This window comes from Scyliorhinus torazame, chromosome 6, assembly GCF_047496885.1.
Source record: "Scyliorhinus torazame isolate Kashiwa2021f chromosome 6, sScyTor2.1, whole genome shotgun sequence".
NCBI classification, from domain to species: Eukaryota; Metazoa; Chordata; class Chondrichthyes; order Carcharhiniformes; family Scyliorhinidae; genus Scyliorhinus; species Scyliorhinus torazame.
The window spans coordinates 152,846,047-152,864,409 of NC_092712.1; the positions used below are offsets into that span (position 1 = coordinate 152,846,047).

The following is an 18,363-nucleotide window of genomic DNA, read 5'->3' on the forward strand; positions in this document are numbered from 1 at the left end:
ACTAACAAAATAACACAAAATAGTGCCCCCCGCCCCTCCACCCCATCTAGAACAAAAACAATTTCCCCCCCCCCCCTCCCCTCTGGGCTGCTGCTGCTGGCTATCTATTTTCCCCCTAACGTTCCGCTAGATAGTCGAGGAACGGTTGCCACCGCCTGGAGAACCCCTGAGTCGATCCTCTCAGCGCAAACTTCATCCGTTCCAGTTTTATGAACCCTGCCATATCGTTTATCCAGGCCTCCACGCCGGGGGGGTTTCGCTTCCTTCCACATGAGTAAAATCCTTCGCCGGGCTACCAGGGACGCAAAGGCCACAATATCAGCCTCTTTCGCCTCCTGCACTCCCGGCTCATCCGCTACCCCAAATATAGCTAACCCCCAGCCTGGCTTGACCCGGACCGTCACCACCTTCGAGATCACTCCTCCAGTGCTGGACATGACCAAAACATATGTGTGTGGTTTGCCGGGCTTCCCCCGCATCTCCCGCACCTGTCCTCCACTCCGAAGAACCTGCTCAACCTCGCTCCCGTTACGTGTGCTCTATGTAGCACCTTAAATTGGATCAGGCTAAGCCTGGCACACGAGAAAGAGGAATTTACCCTACTTAGGGCATCAGCCCACAAGCCCTCCTCAATCTCCTCCCCCAGCTCTTCTTCCCATTTTCCTTTCAGCTCTTCTACCAGCTCCTCCCCCTCTTCTCTCATCTCCCGGTATATTTCGGACACTTTGCCCTCCCCGACCCACACCCCCGAAAGCACTCTATCCTGGATCCCCTGTGTCGAGAGCAGCGGAAATTCCCTCACCTGTTGTCTCGTGAACGCCCTCACCTGCATATACCTAAAGATATTCCCCGGAGTCGGCTCATACTTTTCCTCTAGTGCTCCCAAGCTCGCAAACGTCCCATCTATAAATAAGTCTCCCACTCTCCTAATTCCTGCCCGGTGCCAGCTCTGGAACCCTCCGTCCAACCTCCCTGGGGCAAACCTATGGTTGTTCCTGATCGGGGACCACACCGCGGCTCCCAACACACCCTTCTGTCGTCTCCATTGCCCCCAGATACTTAATGTTGCCGCCACCACTGGGTTCGTGGTAAACCTTTTCGGGGAGAGCGGTAGTGGCGCCGTCACCAGTGCTTTTAGGCTCGTTCCTTTACAGGAAGAATAATTATTTTTGACTAGTATTTATTAAATAGCAGCAATTTTATGGATGGTATATTGCATTCATATAAACTTTCAAATGACCAACTCGATGTAAAAAAGATTGAGAGAGCACAGCATGAGGTGATGCATGTGAACTGTCGAGAGCGTATTTTTAACCTGTATTTGTGGTGATGAGGATCAGGGTTAGAATGGGCATATATCTGCAGTTTTACATGAATGGAAAATTACTTCCCATAAAAGTATCACAATCCTCAAAAATCAGTGTGTTAAATAACTTGTGATATTTTGTTAAAAACGCTATTTGTAAAACTCGTCAGTTGACACCTGTTTTATTTATTAGACTTTGATCTTAATAATGAAAGGAAGAGCTTCTGAAAGACCCTGAAATATCAGATTTTTCCTTTGAACCAATGTTTTTAATCTTGAATGAAGGTCCCGATGTGTCTACAGCCAGAAAGACCCTAATTGCTGTTTGGAATCAGCATGGCAGAAGATCCTGCAAAACTGAGCCTTCGACGTTTGGAACCAGCTATCCAGAAATTTGTTAAAGTTGCAATCCCAACAGATTTGGAACGGCTCCAAAAGCACCAGATAAATATTGAGAAGGTTTGTGAGACTTAAATATTGATGTGCTGTACATATTTTCACAGTTCTGGAATAAAATATTTACTATGCCGTTGAAAAAGGGACAAACTGTTGAAGCTTTTTGTCTTACACTCATCAGGATAAGGCAGGAATACCAAACTTCAAAGGGAGCAACAATTTATACCACATGAGAAAAGGGTGCTGATTGGTTGGCAAGTCAACTCTGATTGCTTAAGGCAGTGCCATGGGGAATGCATTTGGAAATTATTGTCCCCAATGCTTTTGTTTAATTCAGAATGGTGCAATGCCTCCATGGGAATACCTCGACCAATCAGACTCAACACAAGTATTTAAAATGATAAAGGGATTCAATAGGATAAATGCAGAGTAAATATTGGTGGGGAAATCAGGAACATATGTTGTGTTGTGCAACTCCTTTTTTGAAAAGGGCATGGATGCTACATCAATTAAAATTTTCATTAACAATAATTTGCAGATTTTGTTCAGTAAAGTCATCAAGGGATATGGATCAGAGCTGTGTAAATTGAGTTGAGGTACAGATCAACCACAATCTTTATGAATGGAGAAATGGATCCAAAGGTACACGGCCAATTCCTGTTGTTATGGGATCTAATTATTGTCGTCTTTGATAAGTTCATAGATTCATAGAATTTACAGTGCAGAAGGAGGCCATTCGGCCCATCGAGTCTGCACCGGCTCTTGGAAAGAGCACCCTACCCAAGCCCACACCACCCTATCCCCATAACCCAGTAAACCAGTAACCCCACTCAACCAACACTAAGGGCAATTTTGGACACTAAGGGCAATTTAACATGGCCAATCCACCTAACCTGCACATCTTTGGACTGTGGGAGGAAACCGGAGCACCCGGAGGAAACCCACGCACACACGGGGAGAACGTGCAGACTCCGCACAGACAGTGCGGACAGACAGACAGAAGTTTTCCGACTTTATCATTGATCTGCACTCTGTTTTTTTTTATCCTCCACCTAATTTCATCAATTGTATTTAAATTAAAGCATATTTTGTACTTTAAAAATAATAATTCAAGCAGTGCAGTTGTTTCTCTTTTTGCTTACATTTGTCAGCATGAAATACCAGACTTTATGTGAACTCTATCAATCTCATTTCACATTTTAAGACTGGACCATTGGAAATCAAACTGCAAGGCTTCCGGTGACGGCGGGTGGGAGGCAGCCGCACATTGGAGGGCTCCCGTTCGGGAACGGCATTTTCGGGGAGTGACGCCCGGTCCTCGGGCCAGCGATGGCAGTAAAAGTCGGGAGATAGCGCAAGGAGAAGAAGGATGTCGAAAAACACCAAAAAAACGGCCGGGAAAAAAGCGGCTGAAAGTCCGTTGGAGAGGGGAAAGGTCACCTCGGGGTCAATAAAGAAACTGGAGGCTGGAGCACCAGGGGAGGCCGCAGTGCTCACGGCTGGAGAACTAACTAAGGTGATGGCTGCGGAATTCCAAAAGCAGTTGGCGCAGATTGAAAAATGTATGGAGATGGCGAGGAAGGAGATGAGGGAGGTTTTGAATGTGCTGGTGGAGGAGGCGGTTTCCCTGGTGAAGACGGCGGTGGCGAGCGCAGTGGCGGAGGTGCGAGAGCAAGGGGAGGCGCTGAAGGAAGTGAAGGAGACGTTATTGCAGCACGGTGATCAACTTGCCTCGATGGGGAAGGAGATGCGTAAGGTGATGGACACGAACAAGAATCTGCGAGGAAAAATGGAAGATCTGGAAAACAGATCCAGGCGACAGAATTTGAGGGTCGTGGGGCTGCCCAAAGGAGTTGAAGGACCGAAGCCGACTGAGTATTTTGCCGCGATGCTGGCAAAACTACTGGGGGAGGGGGCGGACCCCTCCCGATATGAACTGGATCGGGCTCATCGGTCGTGGAGGCCTGTACCAAAGGCGAGTGAGCCGCCAAGGGCAGTGACTCTGTGCTTCCGTAGGTACAGGGTGAAGGAGAAGGTCCTGAGCTGGGCCAAGCAGAAGCGGGTGGTGCAGTGGGCTGGAGCCGGTATACGTGTATACCAGGACTTTACGGTGGAGCTGGCGAGGAGGCGTCTGTCTTCAACCGGGTGAAGAGGGCACTGTACATTGGCAAGTACATTGCAGTGCGGCATTGTATATCCAGCGAAGCTGAGGGTGACTTACAAGCTCAGGGACTTTTATTTTGGAACGGCGGAAGCAGCGGAGGAGTTTGCGAAGGCAGAAAGACTGTGGCAGAACTGCGAAATTGAGAAATGGCCATGTGCCGATGTAACCTCATGACTGTATTTTCTTCTTTTTTTTTTGTATCACTGTGCGTGGGTGTAGAGGCTAAAGGAGCCAATGTTGCATATATTTGGACAAGGGAAGGGACGGGACTTTCACTCGAAAGGAGGGCTCTTTGGGGTATAGGTGGATATGCGGGGTTTGTGTGCTAAAAGGGGATCTTTGGGCTTTCCTAGGGCCGGGCAAGGGGGAAAGGGACCCGGGTGGGGGCCTCCACGCTGGCCGGTTTAAGCCGGCCAATGAACGGGAGTGAGGTGGGGGGAGGGGCTGCGGCCCTCGTAGCCTGGCAGAACAGGGTCCGAGTGGTCTAGCCGGGGTGGAAAGTTGGGGGGAGGGAACCGAGGTTGGGGGAGGGAACCGAGGTTGGGTGGAGGAGTTTTACAAGAGGCAGTGGACGGGAGGAGCTGGAGACTTTGGGGGGGGGGGGGGGGAAGAGGAAGTACAACCTTGGGGTATCATGTACGGTACTCTCTTAGAGGCTGGATGGCGTTGGTTGGGGGGGTGAGTGGGGGGGATGGAGAGCTGTGTAGATTAAGGGTGACTACGGGTAATCTCTGATTCCTTTTTGTCATTTGTTTATGTAAACATGCGGGTTGAGGTTTGGGGGTTGGTGGGCGGATGGGATCGTTGTTATTATGGGGATTGACATATCTTGTTGATTATTGTTTATTGTTGATGGGTGTAAATGTGGGAGAAAATGTGAAAAAGGAGGAGAATTTTAAAAAAAATTTTAAAAAAGGAAATCAAACTGCAAAGGTTTTCCCAAAATGATCAAATCCATTTGAAACCCTCACCTGGAAAGGCAAAAATTAACTGCCTTCATGATGGTCTACCTCTCGATTATTGTAAATTGTAAACTGCAGTTGGATTTAGGCACAGGCTGTTCAAAGTAATTGTAATCAACCACTGAGCTACCTGCAGGTACAGAAATGGCTTGCTAGTTCTGTTCAGGTTAAGGATCGAAGTTAATGGAGTGTTCCTAAATTGCAGCTATTGTTGTGAAATGGGAAGTCATAAACACTGATGATTGTAGCAAATAGCATGCAAGACTGGATTTTTCCAAAATGTAATCTGGTTTATGTATTATTGTAGATTGTAGAGAAGTGACATTCAATTCAATTCACAATCCTAATAGGAGGTCTTGCCATCGACTATTTTTATTAAAAATATGATCTGCATTTTCACTCTTTATCAATGTACCTACTTGTTTCCCAGTAGGATTTGTTGTTGCATCCAATCTGGTGTGCATCTTGGGTGTAGTGGACATTACTCAGTTCAGTTTCTTTGTACAGTAAATAATGAGGATATGCTGCATTTGTCACTGTCTGATTTGGGATTCCGAGGGGGCAAAATTGGTTTGGGCATGCCGTTTGAGGTCCAAAATGGCGTCCTTTGCGTGTGCGTCCACTTGAGCTGTAAAGCTGAATCTTGGCGAAGGCATTAGTGCATGCCCAGGTAATTACTGAAGGTACGGAGAGTGCAAACAAATTGTGCAATACTGACTTCACACCGATAATGCCATTTTGGAGCACAAAACTCCAGATGGAACCCTCTCAACATCACACTAGTGGCACAGTGGTTAGCACTGCTGCCTGATAGCACCTGCGATTCCGGCCTTGGGCGACACTGTGTTGAGTTTGCACGTTCTTCCCACGTCTGCATGGGTTTCCCCCGGGTGCTCTGGTTTCTTCCCACAGTCCAAAGATGTGCAGGTTAGCTGGATGAGCCATGCAGAAAAAATGCACCTTAGTGCTGAGGGATGTGCAGCTTATGTTGCAGGATAGGGCGGGATGGAGGGAGAGTGAGTGGACCTGCGTGGAGTGCTCTTTTGGAGGGTTGGTGCAGACGCGAAGGGCCCAAAAGGCTCCTTCGGCACTGTAGGGATTCTGTGGATGAAGGATTCCCCAAAGATCCTATTTAAAAGCATAATCAACTGCTACTAATTACTAGCTAACAAAAGAAGGAAATGGTGCCACATCCTGTGAGGTGGCATCTACAACCATGGCAACCAGTAGCTACTGTTATGGGCCAAGGTTTAGAGAACCCCAAAGTGTATCATGGAGTTCACCTGACCCACCACTTTTAATAGATTGTGGTCTGGGAGCACACGGCCCACTCTACAGGTGTGGTACAGCAGAAATGGAAAAGTATTTTTGAAAGCAAAACAATGTTTATTCTATGAACTCAAGTCAACCTTTTTAAAACATACAGTGAACACCTTAGCAACCATTAATTCAAATACAACCCCCAAAGAATACAACACTAAGTAATCCTTAAGCTGTCCTTTTAACATCCATAAGACTTGAAAAAGAACTTTCAACAGAAGCACATCAGGTTAAAGTCACTACTGAGAGCAGTTATTAGTTTTAAATCACCAAAGGATCGATTTACAGTTTTTAGATTACAGAGAGAGAGACTAATACCCCTTCTGGCTGTGACTGAAGCTATCCAGCTCTGAAAATGAACTAAAGCACACCCTGCAACAAACAGCCTAAAACGAAAGTAAAAAGCTGACAGACAGCCCAGCTCCCCACACACTCTGACATCACTGATAAACACCCATTTCTTAAAGGTATATTTCTTAAACACTCATTTCTTAAAGGTACTCTCACATGACACTACAGTAATTTGGAAACAGGTGCCAAGGCCGAAAACAATAACTCTCAACCTCATATGGTAGCTTCATACATGGTGCTTGTAGCAAAGCCTTCCTCTCACCCTTCACAGCCATCAGCATTGGTGCACCAAATGAAGACACTTTCACCTAAATGATTGTTTCCTATGTGTCCATCATTTCTTGTAGTTGGAACGTTGTGAACAAGCTTACTGGTTAGTATATCTCAACTATGACTCAGTTAGCAGCACTTTCCCCTCTGAGTCATAAGGTTCAAGTTCCATTCAGGGCTTGAGCATAGAAATCAAAACTGACAGTCCAGTAGAGCACTGAGGGAGTGCTGCTTGTCAGAGGTGCCACCTTTTGGATGAGACATTCGCTCAAGGCTTCATCTGCCCCCTCGGATGGATATAAAAGATCCCATTGCAGAATTTTGAATAAGAACAGCTGTCCCTAGTTATCCCTCAATCAACATTACAAAAGCAAGTTATCTCACTTTTATCACTTTGCTGTTTGTTGTAGCTTGTTGTATGCAAGTGGCCTCCTTTTTTCCTAAATTACCTTCATTGACTAAAGCACTTTGAGTCAACGTTCATGAAAAATGCTATATAAAATCAAGTCTGTCTTTCTTTAATTAACGGATGATTTCCTCTGGCGGTACATTTCCACAAGCATTTGGTGCTTTCTGCAAAATTCTAGGAGTGTTGTAGCAGTGCTGAGGAATATTTTTGCTGTCTTTAACAGTGCACGGTGAAATTATTGGCTTGCTGCTGCTTTCAGGGCAACGAGGTGTCTCTCCATTGCAACTGATCTGGATCCTGACACTGTTGCGGCAGCAACAAGTGAGTGTGCATCTCAAAAAGGAGCCCCAAAGCACAGCTTAGCAGTCCTCCCACACTTCCTCATGCCCTTCTCAGACAGAACCGATCTTACTTTTGGAGTTGTGGAATGCCATTTGTCTGGGACTTCAAGGTTGTGTTGATTTGAGGACCTCCTCAACCAAGACAGCCTTCGACACCATCCCGCAACACGCTACCTGCCACCATCTCAGCACAACCCCAGATCACCGTGAGGTCAAAAAGGTAATCCAACAACAAGGCGTCTGCCGCATAGTGACTCCCCGCAGAAGTATTAAAATGCGGTGGAGATGCACTCTTGACAAGAATTCACAATTCTGGAAGCAAGAGAGCATGCCACATGATCTCAGAGATGTCTTAATTGTGACCATCTTCAAGAAAGGAGGCAGGTCCGACTGCGGAAATCACAGAGGGATTTCCCTCCTCGCTGCCACGGGAAAAGTCTTCACGAAAATACTCCTCAACTGCTTTCTCCCAGTCGCTGAAGAGCTCCTCCCTGAGTCTCAGTGTGGCTTCCGGCCATCAAGCGGCTCAATGGGCATGATCTTCAGCGCATGACAAATTCAGGAAAGGCGCAGCAAGCAACATTAACCTCTACATGGCCTTCTTTGATCTCCAAAAGCCTTCGACCTTGACAACCATGAGGGATTGTGGAGTATCCTCATCAAATTTGGCTGCTCGCAGAAACTTGTCACCATCCTTCGTCTGCTCCACAATGACATGCCGAGATCCTCACCAACAAACCCACCCCAGACCCAATACCTGCACATATCAAAATCAAACAAGGCTGCATTATCGCACCAATGCCCTTCTCCATCTTCCTCTCAGCAACACTCCACCCTATCATCCTGAAGCTCCCTGCTGGAGTGGAGCTAACCTACTGTTCAACCTCTGACGCCTCCAGGCCAGAGCCAAGACCACTCCAACCTCTGTCATTGAGCTGCAGTACGCAGACAACGCCCTTGTGTGTGTGTGCATATTCAGAGGCCGAGCTACAAACCATCATCGACACATTCATCAAGGCATATGAGAGAATGAGCCTCAGACTAAACATCCGGAAAACAAATGTACTCTACCCGCCCACTCCTGCACACAAAACTGCCCTCCAACCATCAAAATCCACAGTGCGCCCTTGGACAATGTGGACCATTTCCCATACCTTGGGAGTCTCCTCTCGGTGCGAGCAGACATTTTGTTTTTGAAAAATATTGTTATTCAAATTTTCACATTTTACCAATTAAACTTATCACATACATAACAATTACAAAATGCAACCAATCCAAAATAAAACAAAACCCCAGGCTTCTCGCCGTACCCCCTAGCAGTTGGCAGCAACCAGTACCCCAAAATGCAATACAAACAAACTCCATCCCTTGTGGAACCACTCACTCGCACCCCCCCCCCCCCCCCCCCCCCCGAGCAAATTTCACCTTCTCCAAATACAAGAATTCCATTGGATCCCCCAGCCATGCCAAGGCACAGGATGGAGAAGCTGATCTTCACCCCAACAGAACCCGCCTGCAAGCGATCAGTGAGGCGAAGACTAAAACGTCTGTCCCTGCACCCGCCTTCAACTCCAGCAAGTCTGACACTCTGAATATGGCCCACATGGGACATGTAGAATTGCCGACTTGGTGCTGAAGAATTACACCCAAAACATCTCCAACCGGGCAGGACCAGAACATGTGAACGTGATTGCTGGGCCTCTCCCACACCACTCTCAAATATCCTCCATCCCTTCAAACAACTGGCTCATACCTCGGCCTTATTAGGTGCGCTCTGTGCACTATCTTTCTCTGTATCAACCCCAGCCTCGCAGAATGTTGAGACATTCACCCTCTGCAGCACCTCACACCACAGTCCCTCTTCCAGCGCTATCTTCCCATTTGGCCTTAAGCCCCTCCAGAGACGCCCTAGCCGCCTCCAAAATCATCTCATAAATAGCCCCCCCCCCCCCCGTCCTCCCCCAAACCCCATCACCGACAATACCCCCTCCAGAACAACGAGGAGGGCGGTACTACCAGAAAGGTCGGACAGACCTTCTTCACAAAATCCTGCACCTGCATGGACCTGAAGTCCTCCCCTCATGGCACCCCAAACTTCACCCCCAACTCCTCCGGACTCTCAAACCGTCCTTCTAAGAACAGATCCTTTATTTGCACCACCCATCGCTCCTCCCATCCCTGAAACCTCACATCTATCCTCCCACGATGCGAGCAGACATTGACAACAAAATCCAACTTCAACGCCAATGCGCCACTGCAGTCTTTGACCGCCTGAGGAGTAGAGTATTCGAAGACCGAGACCTCAAGCCCAGCACCAAGCTCATGGTCTGCAGAGCAGCCATGGTCCCCGCCCTCCTGTATAAATCAGAAATATGGACAATGTACAGCAGACACATCAAATCTTGGAGAAGAATCACCAACGCTGCCTCCACAAAATCCTGCAAATCCACAGGCAGGATAGACGTACCAACATGAGCGTCCTCTCCCAGGCCAATATCCCAAGTATCGAGGCACTGGTCACGCTCAACCAGCTGCGATGGGTGGGCCACATTGTCCGCATGCCTGATACAAGACTCCCAAAACAAATGCTCTACCCCAAACTCCGCAATGGCAAGCAATCACTAGGAGGGCAAAAGAAACACCTCAAGGGCACTCTGAAAGCCCCCCTAAATAATTGCAACATCCCAACCGACACATGGGAATTGCTTGACTTAGAATGCAATAACTGGAGAAAATAGCATCCATGAAGGCGCCAATCACCTCGAGCATCTCGGGGTAGAGCATATGGAGGCCAAACTTAAGCAGCGGAAGGAGAGCACAGAATTCTGAGCACCCCACCCACTCACCTCATCAAAGCACCACCTGCCAAATCTGTGGCAGAGTCTGCGGATCCAGGATCGGACTATTCAACTACCACAGAACACACCTCTCTGGAGTGGAAGCAAGGAATGGAAGCTGAGGGACTGCCCAAGAAGAAGAAGCTTCTCCTTTATTACAGGGCAGAGTTTGACCCTCTCTCACTGTCTGCATGCCTCTGATTTAGCTGGAGCCTCACTGTGTGCGGGTTGAAATGCCACCTGTTATTCTCTAGCCTCCCCCACTAATATTGGATCCTGTTGTTGTGGTGGTGGATATTCCACCCCCCCCCCAACAATCATATCACCAGCAAAGCATCCAATGGCCCATGTGCACCTCTGCACCGTTACACACAGAGGTGACAAAACTCTGTGAGAGCTTCACATACCGAATCATGTCTCACGCATGTGCAGGCTGCAGATGCCCCCATTGACCATCACCATTCCCTTTGCAGGCCAGTACAGAGGCCATCAAGCCCAAGGACATCGACTGTAGGATAGCCCTGCAAGCCATGCTGTGCATTTGTCCTGTGGAACACACAGCCCTTGCCCTCCCTGCAGCTGGGGCACACCATGCTCCCAAAGATTGTCCCTGCTGCTCTTCTGCACTGCCTGCTATGTTTAACTTCAGACCGTGAGGTCCACGTAGCCCCTGGATTGCCTTTTATCTGTGTCTCCCTCCCACTTCGCAGGAGGAATGTTTGCACTCTGTGACTCCTGCCTGCCTGCCAGCACCTAAACTAAAATGGCAACCTTGACTTGGTTCCCGTTTCCCGAGAGGACTAAGGATAACAGTGATCCTCCGAAACCACTTCAGCCCTGACTTCTGAGTGCTTGTCCGAACCATCCCAAATGTGCCACAGTAACAAGCCGCCACCCCATATTCTGGATTCTGCATGCATCCCCTGCCAGTAAACGATGTGGTATCCCTCTGACTCCTTTGTTTGTCAAAGTTCAGAGGTGGCGTGGGGTGGAAAATTAAAATGACAGGTGATTGAAAACTCAGGGTAACGTTTGTGGCCTGCGTTTGGACTTCCCAATGTACAGCAGACCACGTTGAGATCAGCGAACACAGTATACTAAATTGAAAGAATTATACGTAAATTGCTGTTTCACCTTTGTTTGGATTGTTTGGAGCGCTAGATGATGGAAAGGGAGGACATAAAAGGACAGGTGCTGTATTTTGACCAAGGTATTGCAGAAGGAGTGGTCTCTTCAGAATGTTGAATGGAGTGGGAAAGATAGGTTTGATGCTGGCACCATCTTGCAGCTTGTGGAAATGGTGGAGGGCGACCTGCTGAATACGGAGGCTGGTGTAATGGAAGGTAGAGATGAAGAGAACCTAATTGTGGTTCTGGGAGGAAGAGCAAGGGTTGAGAGCAGAAGTGCAGGAAGTGGAATAGACACAGTTGAGAGTCCTGTCAAACATGGTGGAGGAGAATTGTTGGTTGAGAAAATGGGAAGATATATCAGAAACACTGTTGTGGAAGGAACTATCAGAATATATATGATGGAGGCAAGGTGGGAGTGCTGTCGAGGTAACTGGGAGTCGCTGGGCTTATAATGGAGTTTGGTCAATGTCTATCCCCAGAATTTAAAAAAATTCTTTTTTCAGATGTTGCCCATCGCTAATTGCCCTTGAGAACGTGGTAGTGAGCTACAGTCCATCTGTGCTTTTAGGAAGGGAGTTCCAAAATTTTGACCCATGGCAGTGAAGGGATAGTGATATAGTTCTAAGTCGGGATGATTTATGGTTTGTGGAGGAACATTCAGGTGGTCATGTTTCCATGTGTCCTTGCCCTAGGTGGCAGAGGTTCGGATTTGCGGGGGTAGGAGGGACATGGATATGAAGGCGACAGAACAGCTTATCATTGTGTTGAGCTCAAAATTCATTTGAGGATGAAAGCAGTGAAGCTTTTCCTGACACCTGATCATTACCATCAACTTCCTGAAGGTTACCATTGACCAGAAACTGAACTGGACTAGCCAAATAAATACTGTGGCTACAAGAGGAGGTTAGAGACTGGGAATTCTGCAGCATGTAACTCGCCTCCTTCATCCCCAAAGCCAGTCCACATCTCAAGATACAAGTTAGGAATGTAATCGAATACTCTCTGCTTGCCTGGATGAGTGCAGTTCCAACAACACTCAAGAAGCTCGACACCAAAGAGGAGAAAGCTGCCTGCTTGATTGGCACCCATTCCACAAACATTTACTCTCTCCACCACCAACACACAGTGCAGTGTGTACCATCTACAAGATACACTGCAGGAACTTACTAAGGCTACAACCTACACCCTCTACCACCTAGAAGGACAGGGGCAACAGATGCATGGTTACCTCACCATCTGCAGGTTCCCCATACCCATCACCCTATCACCCTGACTTAGAAATATATCGCTGTTCCTTCACTGTCACAGGGTCAAACTCATGGTGCTCCCTTCCTAACAGCACTGTGGGTGTACCTACAATGCATGGACTGCAGTGGGTCAAGAAGATGGCTCACCACCATCCTTTCAAGGGCAATTAGGGATGGGCAATAAATGCTGGCCTAGCCAGCAATGTACACATTCTGTGAGATAATAAATATTTAAATATCAATTAAGGTCAGAGAGGTAGAGACCTAAGGGTTTAGTGAAAGCGTGGGGATGTGGGGGAAGACCTTCAATTGCGTGTTATGTGGAATGTGAGGGGATTAAATGGGTCAGTTAAAAGGTCCCGGGTGTTTGCCCATCTAAAGAGTTTGAAGGCGGACCTGGTCTTCTTGCAGGAGGCACACCTGATAGGTCAAGCCCCAAATACATTACAGCATCGGGTTGGCTAAGGAATAGCGAGTTTTCATGGAACAGATGGGAGGAGAGAGGGTTGGACCTTCGGAGCTTTAGGTACCAGAGAAGGAGTTTTCCTTCTTTTCACATGTGTGCAACGGATCTACTGCCGTATTGATTTCCTAGTAGTGGTTATTAATTATTACTCTCTGGGGTTGTAGGGGCGGGGTAATCGGCAATAGAAATATCAGATCACCCCCCCACATGGATATGCGGTTGGAGACGGGCTGCTTTGAGAGACCCCTCTGGCGATTGGACACGGACTGCTTGCGAACGAGGGGTATTGTGAGAGGATAACCTCCGCATTTGGAAATTACGAGGATTTTAGTAAGAAGGAAGAGGTTTCACCTTCCACGTTTTGGGAAGCTCTGAAGGCAGAGGTCTAGAGGGGGGGGGGGTGAGCATGAATTTAAGATCCATAGGGATAAGGCTGGTAAGGCAGAGGTTGCTGGATTCCATCCTCGAGTGGACCATCAATACTCTGCTGCCCCAACGGCGGAGCTGTTAACGGAAAGGAAGAAGCTGCAGATGGAGTTTGAGTTGGTGTCGACGGGGAAGACGGCGAACCAACTTTGCCGTTCAAGAGGGACATTTTGTGAGTATGGTGAGAAGGATGGCTGTTTATTTGCTCACTAGTTGAGGCGGCAGACAGCCTCGTGGGAGATAGTTCAGGTTAAGGACTTGGAGGGGAGGGTTGTTTTCTGCGCCAGCGAATTTCAATAGAGCATTTGAGATCTTTTACTGGGGCCTATACAAGTCTGAGCCTCCGGTGGAAGACTTGACTATGGTACAGTTTCTGGATGGGCAGATTTTCTCGGAAGTGGAAAGGGAAAGAAGGCAGGAGCTGGAGCTGCCACTTGGGTTGGGGGAAATTATGAAATGTATTTGTTCGGGGAAGGCAGCAGGCCCGGATGGATTCCCTATGGAATTTTATAAACAATTTGCGATTGTGTTGGGACCACACCTGTTGGACATGTTTAATGATCCTCTGTTCCAGTGGGTGTTACTGGCCACACTGACGCAGACATCAATCTCCATAATCTTGAAAAAGGATAAAGATTCCAAGGAGTGTGTCATGTAGACCCATCTCTCTGTTGAATGTAGATGCAAAGTTGGCTACAGTGCTGGCAATCTATTTGGAGGGGTGCCTGCTAGGGGTAATTTCTGAGGATCAGATGGGTTTTGTTAAGGGTTAGCAGTTGTTGGCCAACATTAGGAGGCTGCTGAATGTGGTCCTGTCACCCTTGTAGGGGGTCAGTCCAGAGGTAATCATCTCCAATGACACAGAAAAAGCATTCGACCGGGAGGAGTGAGGGCACCTTTTTGAGGTATTGGGGTGATTTGGCTTTGGACCTAAATTCATTTTGTGGATTAGGCTTTTGGTTAGGGCAACCACTGCGAGCGTTCATGCCCATGGACTGAATTCGGGGTGCTTTCAGTTATATAGGGGTAAAGGGCAGGGAGATTAACTTCCCCTTTTACTGTTTACTTTGGCGATTGAGACATTGGCCATTGCACTTAGTTCGTCGGCTGGGTGGAAGGGTACACAGAGAGAGGGGAGTTAGGGAGCATGGGGTATCCCTGTATGCAGACGATCTGTTGTTAAATGTCACAGATCCTCTCTAATTTGGGGAGGATAATGGAGGTGCTTTTTAAAATATATATATTTTTATTCTCCATTTTCACATTTTCCTTCACAATTTACACCCCACCCACAAACAGTAAACGGTAACAAATGTGAAATCAATCCCCTTAACAATACCAACGATCCTATCCTCCCACCACCCCAAACAACGGCCCACCTGTCAATATATGCATCCAATAAAACACACCCTCCCACGGTGGAAACAAAAGAGAAAAAGAAAAAGGAGTCCGGGACCACCCATGGGCACCATTAACCCCCCCCCACTCAACGCCATCCAACCTCTGAAAGAGTACCGTACATGATACCCAAGAGCTGTACACCCCCCCCCCCCCCCCCCCCCCCAGTCTCCAACTCCTCCCGTCCACTGCCTCTTGTAAAACTCCTCCCCCCAACCTCGTTTCCTTCCCCCCAACTTTCCACCCCGCATAGAGCACCAGGCTCCGATGGCCGCAGCCCCACCCCCACCTCACTCCCGTTCACTGACCGGCTTAAACCGGCCAGCGTGGAGGCCCCCGCCCAGGTCCCTTTCCCCCGTGCCCGGCCCTAGGAAAGCCCAGAAATCCCCTCTTAGCACACAAACCCCATATATCCACTTACACCCCAAAGAGCCCTCCTTTCGAGTGAAAGTCCCGTCCCTTCCCTTGTCCAAATATATGCAACATTGGCTCCTTTAGCCTCTACACCCGCACACAGTGATACAAAAAAAAAGAAGAAAATACAGTCATGAGGTTACATCGGCACATGGCCATTTCTCAATTTCTCAGTTCTGCCACAGTCCTTCTGCTTTCGCAAACTCCTCCGCTGCTTCCGCCGTTCCAAAATAAAAGTCCCTGAGCTTGTAAGTCACCCTCAGCTTCGCTGGATATACAATGCCGCACTGCACCTTGCTAATGTACAGTGCCCTCTTCACCCCGTTGAAGATAGCCCGCCTCCTCGCCAGCTCCACCGTAAAGTCCTGGTATACACGTATACCAGCTCCAGCCCACGGCACCACCCGCTTCTGCTTGGCCCAGCTCAGGACCTTCTCCTTCACACTGTACCTAGGGAAGCACAGAGTCACTACCCTTGGCGGGTCACTCGCCATTGGTACAGGTCTCCACGACCGATGAGCCCGATCCAGTTCATATCGGGAGGGATCCTCCCCCTCCCCCAATAGTTTTGCCAGCATCGCGGCAAAATACTCAATCGGCCTCAGTCCTTCAACGCCTTCGGGCAGCCCCACAATCCTCAAATTCTGTCGCCTGGATCTGTTTTCCAGGTCTTCCATTTTTCCTCGCAGATCCTTGTTAGTATCCATCACCTTCCGCATCTCTTTCCCCATCGAGGCAAGTTGATCACCGTGCTGCAATAATGTCTCCTCCACTTCCTTCAGCGCCTCCCCTTGCTCTCGCACCTCCGCCACTGCGCTCGCCACCGCCGTCATCACCGGGGAAATCGCCTCCTCCACCAGCGCACTCAAAACCTCTCTCATCTCCTTCCTCATTGTCTCCATGTATCTTGTAAACTGCCTTTCGACTTCCGCAGCCATCACCTTAGTTATTTCTTCAGCCGTAAGCAATGCGGCCTCCCCTGGTGCTCCAGCCTCCATTTTCCTTGGTGACCCCACGGTGACCTTTCCACTCCCCGACAGACCATCAGCTCATTTCTTTACGGACGATTCTTTGCTTACCCTCGACATTTTTCTTCACTGTGCCTTCACTGTTTCTTCCTGCTTTTGCTGCCTCCGTGGACCCTGGGACTGGGCTTAAAGCCCCGAAAATGCCGTTCCCGAACGGGAGCCCTCCATTGTGTGGCCGCCTCCCGCCCGCCATCACCGGAAGTGATAATGGAGGTGCTTAAGATGTTTGATTTCTTCTCAGGATATAGATTGAACGTGGGCAAGAGCGAGGATTTTCCGGTCAACTCTCCGAGGATGGGAACAGATCAGGAGAGGCTACCGTTTCGGCTGGCCAGGTCTAGTTTTACGTATCTAGGAACATGGCTGGCTCATGATTGGGCCTCGTTGCATAAATTGAACCTGGCCAGTCTGGTAGAGGGGGTGAAGGCAGACCTGAAGAGGTGGGATACTCTTTCATTGTCTTTGGCAGGAAGGGAGCAGGTGGTTAAGATTAATATTCTTCTTGTTTGTGTTTCAATGTCTCCCAGTCTCTCTTCCTAAGTCTATTTTTAGTCGGGTCAACAAGTTCATTTTGACTTTTTTTGGCTGGATAAGACCCCCCCCCCCCCCCTTAGAGTTGAGCCGTGCCCTCTGGTGACGATCTTCCGAGTGTCAGACTTGCCGGGAATGCAGGAGGGGAAGGAAGACTGATGTCTTGGCCGTTGCCTCTCTAATAGCCTGGAGGTGAGTCTTGCTCGGATGGAGGGCACTGGCACCGCCTAAGACGTCGGCATGACTGGAGGATTTGTCGGAATCCCTGCATCTGGAAAAAAATTAAGTACACCATTGGTGGATCGGAGGAGGTGTTCTGCTCAAGGCGGATGCTATTAATTACCTTCTTTAAGGAGCTGGTTGTCATCAGCAAATAGAGGGGGTGGGAAGGCAGAGGGGCTGGGATGGTGAGGGTTCTGGGCTAATCTGGGTTAGTTAGGGTTGTGTTGGGGGATATTTTTATAAAAGTTGTATAAATTTGCTAGTTTATTCTGTATGTGTTAATGGAAACATTTTTCTGAATAGAAATATTTATATAAAAATAAATTTCTCTCCAGATCTTTTGACACTTTGTCAAAAAGAAAAGTGGGCGAGTGTATTTTGCGCCGTCATTCTTAAGGGACAGGAACTAAAGATGTCAGCAGGCATGGCTCTACAGAGATTGGTGTGCCATTTTTAAAGGGTGCCCCGAATTAAAAGAGAAAGTGAAAGACATGCCCAACAACATCGTCGGCATAGGGGCTTTATTCTCCCCACCATCACCGACATTGGGGCTTCATCACCACCCTCCCCGGAGGCTCTGCCACTGGCCCCGCAGTGCCAGCACACTGCCCAGCCGTGTCCCTCACCAGCCGGGGACTATACTCACCACCAAACTCCTGGCGTGATCATCACGACTAGTTTCCGTTTTTGGAAACCACACTGGTTCCTGCCGGTGTCAATATCTCGTGTCCCTGGAAGCAACAGCGTTAAGTCGTTTAAGCATATCTAAATGAATTGAAATTATGATAATTGTGGGGGAGGGGGGACGCATGGAGGGGACCTGATTATGTCAGCAAGGAGGGCTCGGGAACATCACGTTCTGAGTTCTCGCTGGCGCAAGTCCCATTTCTAGCTTCTCGCAAGTGTTAGCGGCCATTACGGGATTTGCGCTTGAATGGGCCTGTAAAATCACAGTCATCAACTCTGTTTCTCCCTCCACAGACACTGCCTGAACTGCTGAATAGTTACCTTATCTTCATTTTTATTTTATATTTCATTCTCTCTTGCCAGAGGCAAGCAGGCGGAGTGAGAATGAGGTTTCACTGAGTTTCAGGCTTTCCATGCGATAGGTTGTCAATGACATTGCTTTGTGGACAGTGCATGTT

At 48.4% G+C, this 18,363-nt stretch overlaps 1 protein-coding gene across 5 annotated transcripts in view; it reads left to right on the forward strand.

Moving 5' to 3' along the window:
* The window catches only part of stx17 (syntaxin 17), a 216,589-nt gene that overhangs the window by 99,125 nt on the left and 99,101 nt on the right, over positions 1–18,363 (forward strand). For all 5 annotated transcript variants that reach the window (XM_072508940.1, XM_072508935.1, XM_072508936.1 and 2 more), the window contains one exon: positions 1,592–1,765. In XM_072508940.1, the coding sequence (XP_072365041.1) occupies positions 1,643–1,765 (123 nt within the window). In that variant the 5' untranslated portion in view covers positions 1,592–1,642. The remainder of the gene's footprint in view (positions 1–1,591; positions 1,766–18,363) is intronic.